General features: G+C 37.0%; 1 protein-coding gene across 1 annotated transcript; it reads left to right on the top strand.

Moving 5' to 3' along the window:
* Nucleotides 1–490: 490 nt before the first annotated feature.
* Nucleotides 491–8,553, top strand: LOC104082189 (AT-rich interactive domain-containing protein 4B-like; the record flags this gene model as incomplete). Its single annotated transcript, XM_009585211.1, has 3 exons — nt 491–739; nt 7,404–7,488; nt 8,361–8,553. Coding segments are annotated over 3 exons (527 nt in total), but the record flags the coding sequence as incomplete, so codon positions are not given.
* Nucleotides 8,554–8,934: the final 381 nt, after the last annotated feature.

The raw sequence follows: 8,934 nt of genomic DNA, 5'->3' as shown, positions 1-8,934 counted from the left end.
CCACCCCCACCCCCAAAATCTGGTTTTGGTTGCAGTCACTTCAAGGTGTTGGGATAGAGGTTATTTATTCTAATAAAGCAAGAATCTTTTGGGGAAGCAAGTTTCAAGAAGCACTTGTAAAACTTGTAGGTTGAAAAATGGAATTTAGGGAACTTGATATTGAGAAGGATGAGTTTGAACTGAAAAAAACGATATTTAAACAAAGGGACTGCATGAAGGAATCATATAAAGATGAGTTTGAACAACTTCTGCTCATACAGATTGTGATGGATTATTTTTTTCTTTTAGTCAAGTCATTTTTTGCACCTTACAGTCACTGGATTTTGTGTGTATAGCTATATCCTATTTTGCTGATATTACTCGGCCATATTTGGAGCCTGCTGTTCCCAGTCTCTAATGCATCCACAATATTTATCAATATATGTGGTTTGGAACTGAAAAGCTTATGAAGTATCTCATATTAACTCTACAATTTTTTAAACCTTTCAAGAGATGACACGAATAAGGAAGAAGATGAAGATGAAGAAGAAGCAGAGGAGGAGGAAGAGGAGGAGGAGGAGGAAGAAGACAACAATAACAATGAGGAAGAAGAGTTTGAATGCTATCCACCAGGCATGAAAGTCCAAGTGCGGTATGGAAGAGGGAAAAATCAAAAAATGTATGAAGCTAGTATTAAAGATTCTGACATCGAAGGTGGAGAAGTCCTTTACTTGGTGCACTACTGTGGATGGAACGTGAGGTAACTTGAGTTTTAGTTAGTGATTACTTCTTGAATTACTTCTAAAATACACTTGTGTATTTTAAAAACTAAATGAATAGAGATCTGGAGTCCTAAACTTTCAGTGTTGGTGTTCTGTGAAGGTCATTGTAGTGTATGAAACTATTAGATTTTTAACACTATATAAATGCAGTACTTTAGTTACTTAGAAAATCATCTTAAAATTACTTGTTCAAAGAACGCTTCCTTCATTCCCATCTTATTTTTAGATCTCTCCATACAACAAATGACAGCTCACTCTTTCACAAATTCCTCCTCTGGCTCTCTTAAGCCAATTTTATCTCATACAATATTTGAATAGTGCATTTAGCTGAGTCTTTGTACACACTCTTCTCAGTGAAGCAGAGAGTACACTAGCAGTATGGTATTTAACAAGAGAAGTACAAGATTTTTACTGGCGAATTAGTGTGCAGCAAATAATTGCATTTCATTCAGATCTGATTTCCACCCCTCCCCACCCCTCCTTCCCCCATGGCTGCCTCAGGCTTCCATACAAGACTCATCTTAGCCTAGTGGCTTCTTATGCTTTTCTTAATATATGCAGGAGTATATGCTTTTTATTGTCTTTAATACAGCGTTAATAGAAATAAGTTAAAGTATTAATATATTTTTGCCATTTCAGACCACTTTTTTTGCCATTTAAAACTTGAAGTAACTTTGAAAACAGTAGAGAAAACTAAAGCTTCTGAGTGGCTTTTAAGCCACCAAGTCTCCTGCTTTTTTCCTCAGTTTTAGTGTATCTGCTCGTTGTCCTCAGTTGCCATCTTTTAAACTTTATTACTGTGTTTATAGATCTTTAAAAAAAACAAGTCTGAGGCAAATCTGCTGTACTTTTTATTTATTATTCCTCTTCTGAAAAATCTGAGGCTCTCGTGACCTTCTTCTGTCATCTGGACTTTGATTACCATCCTACCTCTGACCAAGAGGGCAGGACAAATCTCATTTATTCAGTGCTAGCAAGATCTGCTAGCAAAGGTCACAGTTACAGAAGCATGATACTTCTCTCCCTCCCTTGAATACACCTCTTTGCATCTAGGCCTGGTGATTTCCAGGACCACCTAAGCCACTGCTGAGAAGAAACGTCTTGATATTGCCGGTTTTGATATCGATCTTTTGCAGAATTTTGATCTACATACGTATTGATCTACAGGAATATGATCTTTCACATAAACTGTCTTCAGGCAACATTTGTAAGCATAGTGGGCTATGAAGTCAAGATACTAGGGGGAGATGCAGCCTGCTCAAGGTGGGATTTGGAATGTGACTAGTGTTTCTGTCATTATTGGGTAGGACTTGCCTTAGGAGTGTAAGTTGCTGAAATTTGCATCCTACTCACTGAGGATTACTGTAGCATTCAAAGAGGTTCTTGCTTTTGAACTCTTGTTTTGGAATTCATGTGTAAACATAGAAGTTATTTTCCTTTTTGAGTAAATGCTATGGTATTATACATGCTATGAGGTGAGATGATCGGAGTTTTATTTGAGCGGTACCACTTTAAATATGAAGAAATGAGAAGTCAAAAATGAGCCTTCACCTTGGAGATCCCAGCACCCTGGTTCTTAAAGGAGAAATCAAGATTCTGTTTTTTGAACTCTGCATTTTAAACAAATCCATGGACTGATATCAGAGGCATTATTTCTGTGACTAGGATGTATTTGATAAGAAAAGCATTTTTAGTAAACTTGCACTCATTTGAGAGGTGAGGAGAGTTTGGTCTTTCTGGCAGCAGGACTTACATTTATATTCTTACCTGGGGTTTCAAAAGAGCCCTCTGAAAGGGGCTGGAAGAATAGGATTCTTCACTGAAAAAGACAGCAGTGATTGAGATTTAGCTATAAGACTGTGTGTGGACTCTGCTAAATGTGTAATTTAATTCAAGTAAAATTACTTAAATTTTTGGATTTGACAGTAAGAGTGGGTAAGCCTGAGCTTAAGGCAGCATCTAAACGCTTTGATATTCTAGTATTGTGAAGACAAGTCTTGTATGATGTAATAACTTGATTTGGATTTTAGTCAGTCACATCCTGGAAAAATAACTGCTTTACTTGGATAGGTAGCAATTCCCTCCTCTCCTTATTCATTGTAGCTACATTCCTTACTTTTAGTGTTTAGCAGGGACAAGTACTGTAATATTAGGTCATGGGATGTACTGAACTAGGATTTTCTAATCATCCAGGATTTTTTAAATTCTGTCATTCTCCTACCCCTTAAAGTTGACTTTCCTGTTTCCCCTTTTGGTCACTATGCCATTTAATGGCCTGTTCTTTAAACCCAGAAGTTTGAGCAGGAATCCTAAATAACTACTGATGTTTCTTATCACAAGGTAGCTTCGGTATCAGTCTGGGATTCAGAATAATTTTGTATGCGTGCACATGCTTTGGGGTACTTGAAATGAATTTTGGTAAACTTGGTATTCAGCTTTGTTAGGTTTTTTAAACACTCTGGAACCAGTGACACTAACCACTGTGGAGCTTTTTTTTAAAAATAATAAATAGAAAATACAGAAATGGAATATAGCTTAACAGCATCATACAGCTGCACTACTTTATGCTAAAGGATCTTGTTAGCTCCTGAGATTCAGGTGATATGTGTTTCTGATAAAGGTAAAGTATTGTAGTGTTCAGTGGAGCCTGACTTGTAGTGAAAGGGAATGGTAGAAATCTCTACCCTGTTAGAGAAAACTGTTTGCATTATCTCGTGTTAACCAGAAAAAGCTTATGAGAGAAACTGTATTTCTTTTAACAGGCCAGTCATGTTCTGAATCATGTATGTTTTATATGGAACTAAAACTTCCCTGGGGCCTACAGTGCCAGTTCCTTCTGTCATAATTTTAATTTTCAGCTGCCAGTGCAAAGAAAAGTTTATTGTATAAATGTTTGAGGTGAATTTCTTCTGCAGTATGTTCCCAGTAATTAAAGACAGAGGGTGCATATTCAAAAATAGTTTAGGTTGTTTTAATTCTGTGTCATATGGTACAGTATCACAAGGCATGTTATTCTTGAATGTTTCAAGTGTTTAAAACTAAGACTTGTTATTTTCAACATTTCTTTCTTTCCTTCAAAAGTCTGAATGTGAAAGTGCCAATTTCTGTCTCGGTTTGTTGAACCGTTAACAATATACAAATTTTATACTTAACAGTTAACCACTGAAATTAAGCGAACATGTGTAGCCAAATTTCAGGTTTCAAATTCTAGAGTAGTGTATGAGGGGGGGGAGAATTATTAATAAATAAATAAAATTAAAAAAATCAGAGTCCTCATCTTATATTTCAGTATTTGGTTATAAGACTAAATACCTTTCTTTGATCACAACCAAAGAAAACATTTGATTCTTCCTTGTTAGCAGATACAGACAGTATGCTGGAACTTTTCAGTGAACTTGCCAAGGCTTGCTAGTTCCTTGAGGTCACTTGTCTTCCTGAGAAAGTCGTACCTTTGCTAGTATAAATCTAGAGGCTGGAAAAGTACACTGTCTTCCATGTTTCCCCTCTAGTACTTCTGTGGAGGATTGACTGTGCAATCTCTGAGAATATGCTGTGATTTATTTTAGGTTGCAATCATATGGATGTAATAGAATCAGTACACACTCTTATGTGTAATTACTTTTTTCTGCTATATAGCTATTCATTTCATTCTTCCTTTTTTCCTTCCTTCCTTCCTTCCCATTCAAACCCACCTTTCTGGCAGGCATTCATTTTAACGAGTAATGCAGAAAAGCTTCTCTGCTTACTGGCTCATCTTTGTCTTCATTTTGGTAAGGCAAAGGGGATGTTTCTTCTGAAGGCATTCCAGGCTTTCATATGAAACCTTATTTAAAAAAATCAGTAAGTAATAATTTCTTATTAAATCCCTCCTCTTGGTTCTCAAACAAGTCTGTGCAAACTCTTTTAGGAACACCTCCCCATCTTACCTCCTTCCTCTCCACACCCAGCTGCTCGCTTTAGGGAGTTGAGGTAAGCAAGCGTGGAAGATGGCATTGCAGTAAAACGACCCAGGTCTTCTGGAACCACGTGCTTCTTGTAATGAGAGCTGAGGAACTTCTTTCATAATGTTTTTGGGTTTCTTTTGTTTTGTGAACAGGCTGACTAAAGCAAGATTAGTGATGAAGTAAGTATTCCTATTTTAATAAGGTGCAGTTCTATAAAGAAAGGCTCTAGTCTGAGTCACACACACTATTCAGATGCAGCTTGGCATCTGGCGTCTGTACAGCTTCCCGGGTACTTTTCTGTCATGCAGTAGAGGAGAATGTAATTTAGGTTCAGGTTGTCAGTTGTGGCTTGGGATGTATCCCTTTTGCAGGATCTGTTTCAGCCTAAGGTTCAATTGTCACAGGTTTAGACAAACCATATGCATCTGATGTGTGAGTAGTGAAAGGAGCTGTGCCATGCAAAGGTGTAAAGTGTGGGCATCTGATTCCCTGGAGAAGATTCAAGATTTCTGTGATGCTGGGCTTCCTTGCAGGGTCTGACTGCTGTTCCAGGTGCAGTCAGGAGTAGAGCAGGATATGCTCCAGCCAGGAGCTGTGGCTGTCACACATAGGTTTTCAATTTGTGCTTCTTGAGATGAGGAGTTGTAACCGCTGCTTCTAATACGTAACATTTAAAACCCTGTGGTATCTACAGATACTCTCGTAAGATTCTGCACTTCCTCTCTCCTTTGCTTCGGTATACCCCCTAGTCTATCAGCTGTCACCCCAACAGGCACTACAATTACCTTGAATCACGGGCAGTGTGTGCAGTGACTTTGCATAGAGAAGACTGTTTTCTTATTGGAAATGCATAGAATGAGTGAATACAAATTCTGTATTATAGCAACATGGTTGAGGCAGAAAGGATACTGTCAAGAGTAATTGCTTTTCACTGTGTATTTGTCCAGTCCTAGTGCTGTTTTCCTGCATGCATTTAGACCTAATGAAATACCCTTACATTTACGTGGGTTACAAAGTCCATTTGGCAATCTACTTAGCAGTATTCCTTCTGGAAAGCACGTCTTTGACTTGAATTACTTCAAACAGGGTTTCCCACAGTCTCACAGAATATGGGACTCTTCCATACTGGAAAGTACTCTGCAGAGTTGTATTTCAGTTTTGAAGAGAAATCTGAGCCTGTTCACCAACCTGTCACTTGATAATAGTACAATTACAGCTGTATCTGCAACAGAATAGGTAATCTTGGTATGTTGTAGTCTGCATGGTCTGCTGCTAGATTTTGTGATTTTTATTGTCATGTGGAGGGGGGAAAAAAACCCCAGGAAATTGTTTTGGAAAACTATTTTTCAGAGACTACTCCTACTTCATTTTTCACTGTATTATTATGTGAAATTTAAGTTAATAATAAAATACAGTATTTAGCTTCTGGAAACCCTTGCATAGATCTTAACTTAGAGCATACGGGAAGACAAGTTGGAAACTTGCATATTTTTCTCTAATCCTTTTTAATTTGTATGTCAATATTGTAGATATAATTGGCAGTAGTTGCAAAGAAGCTGAATTGGGACTGTATCAGCAGTTGTTGTATATATCAGAATGGTTGTCAAGTAAGCCCAGCTGGAAAGCCAGCATGGTCATGAGTGTGTTGTGCTCGGCTCCATCTTGTATTAGTTCTCTGGGTGTGTGGTGAGGTTTTTGGGGGTTTTGTTTGGGGTTTTTAGTTTGTTTGTTTGGGGGAGGGGGGGGGTGTTGGTGGGGTGTTTTTTTTTTTAGTTGTTTTGTTTTAAAGTTGGTTTCTTCCCCTTTGTTTTCATGTTTACCTAGGTGGGTCAGAATTTGTGTGGCTGTACATTGGGGCGAAAGTTAATGCATACTAATTTTTAACTGACGGTTCTTGAATTCACAGTTGAAATAGGACAGCAGATTATGCTTATTGGGAGAAAAAAAAAGTTGTTTCAATTGATTCTTGAGGTTTTTCAGAAATACACAATGAAACTGGCAAGTACAGTACCATAGTTACAATATATTCTTACTAAGAATGTACTTCTCTGGTCTTGGATTTGTATTTAAGAGGTCCAGCCTTAGATAATTAGACACCTGTTGTTAGTATGTTGCTGCTATTTAATATGTTTTTGTCTAGTATCATTCTGATATAAAATGGAAATATTTAACTGAAAACGAATTGAAAAGTGTTAGTGTTAAGTTAGTGACTTGAAAGTTAGTGACTCCTAAGTGTTAGTCACTCCAAATATCACTTTGCAGATATTCAGGCTCAAAAGAGTTTATTTTTGCTAACTGGTCATATTTTATGTAGTTGTAAGAATTTATTTTATTGTTAAGGTTCTACGGTATATATACAAAGTATAACTCTTGGAGATCCATACAGAATTATCCTTCTGGTAGTTTGTTTTACCTGTATGCATGGATTTCCCGCTGTTCAGTGCAGACTGGAAAAGTATCAGCTTTCACTCTTACCCATCAGTGTGAGAAAACCTTTGTCCTGTATGTCCCAGCATATAAAGAATTGAACCTTAGCTGAAACTCCACATGCTGAAAAGTACACAAATGACTTCTTTATTCAAATTCCATTTCGGTTTTTATATGGTTAATAATTTTCTTTTTCCTCCATTAATTTCTTTTATGATGTTGTGATTATCTGCTTAAAACCATAAATGTGTACAATTTTTTTTGCTTTTAGGTATGATGAATGGATAAAGGCAGACAAGATAGTGAGACCAGCTGATAAAAATGTACCAAAAATTAAGCATCGAAAGAAAATAAAGGTAGTTTCTCTCCCTTTTTCTCCCTTGTTCCCTCCAACTTTGGTTTAATATTTTCTTACATATTCCCAACCCTTTCTAACCTTTTCATTGGCCTACAAATGCTTGACTTGTAAAAATGGCTTCCTAGCCTTGTAAAAACTAGAACTTTTTTCGTCAGGTGTTTTTTTTTCCCCACTTTCGGGTGGGCAGGGGAAGCTTCTCTTTCCTTTTTTTCCTTTTTTTTTTTTTTTTTTTGTGAAATTTATGTATGCACTTATAGAAAACAAATGAGAAGGATCCATTTTATCATCAGTGGTGGGAGCCAAGTCTGGGGCATGAAATTTGGGAGTTCCCTCTGCTAATTCTGGAGAGCAAACCTATGACCAGTCCATGTATGTGTGACTATCATTTTATTTCATAGTATTTCTTTCAAAGTTCATTCTTTTAAAACTGATATTTAGGCTTAGGTTATGATATATTCCTTGGGCAGTAGGATCCAAGGAAGCTTTTCCTTCTGTCAGCACTCCTCCTACCTGCCCTGGCACTGTGGCCCCTGTGGAACCTGAGTTTTGTTCTAGAGCTCCCTGCCTGTTGTGACAGAGCAGGGTGTTGTAGCCCTGCCCTGCCACTGCTGAGCCTGGCCCTCCGGTGCCACTGCTCCTAGAGCATTGGCTGTTTTTGCTTTCCCATTTGTTTTAGTGTTGACAAAGTTCCTGTCTTCGGTATAAATGTCTTGGCACAGACCATAGAAAGGTATTTGTAATCTTTTAAACAAAGAGGAAAGCTTTCCTTTACAGGTTGAATGTTTAAGATAACGGTAAGCATTGCTTAATTGTAATCTATGTTAAGATGTATTCAAATGAGAAGAATTTTTAATCTTTTCTTTCACATAGAATAAAACTGACAAAGAGAAGGAAGAGAAGTATTCTCCTAAAAACTGTAAATTGCGACGTTTGTCAAAACCACCCTTTCACACCAGCACATCACCAGAGACTGGGTCCAAACTTGACAGCACTGAAGCCAAAAATACTGAACAAGCTCCAGTTAAATCAATAGAAATTACTTCTATAATTAATGGGCTACAAGGTATTGTACTTAAACTTCTTCTAATTTTGTAAATGGCCTTTAAACAGTAGTAAATGACAATGTAGAACAACTGATGCAACTGTACACTTGAGTCTGTCTGGCTAATTATAACATCAACTTCAGAAATAACCCTTGAACAAAAGCAATATTCGCAGTTTCTGAAAACAGGTGTTGTGGATTCAGTGTATGTTAACAGTCTTAAGAATTACATCCTTTGTTTTGCATCCTTTGTTTTGCATCCTTTTTCTGTTTGATACACAGCAAAGCATTTTTGCTTCCTATATTATTTCTAAATTTTTAATTCTTGATTTATGTAACTTTTAGGACCCTTTTTTTTATCTTTTTTTTAATCTTTTTTTTCTTCTTTTTTTTTCTTCTTTT

The sequence above is a fragment of the Fulmarus glacialis genome, unplaced genomic scaffold, assembly GCF_000690835.1.
Source record: "Fulmarus glacialis isolate BGI_N327 unplaced genomic scaffold, ASM69083v1 Scaffold40820, whole genome shotgun sequence".
Classification (NCBI taxonomy): Eukaryota; Metazoa; Chordata; class Aves; order Procellariiformes; family Procellariidae; genus Fulmarus; species Fulmarus glacialis.
The sequence above is the reverse complement of the archived record's forward strand: the minus strand, read 5'-3'. Positions and strand labels throughout refer to the sequence as shown.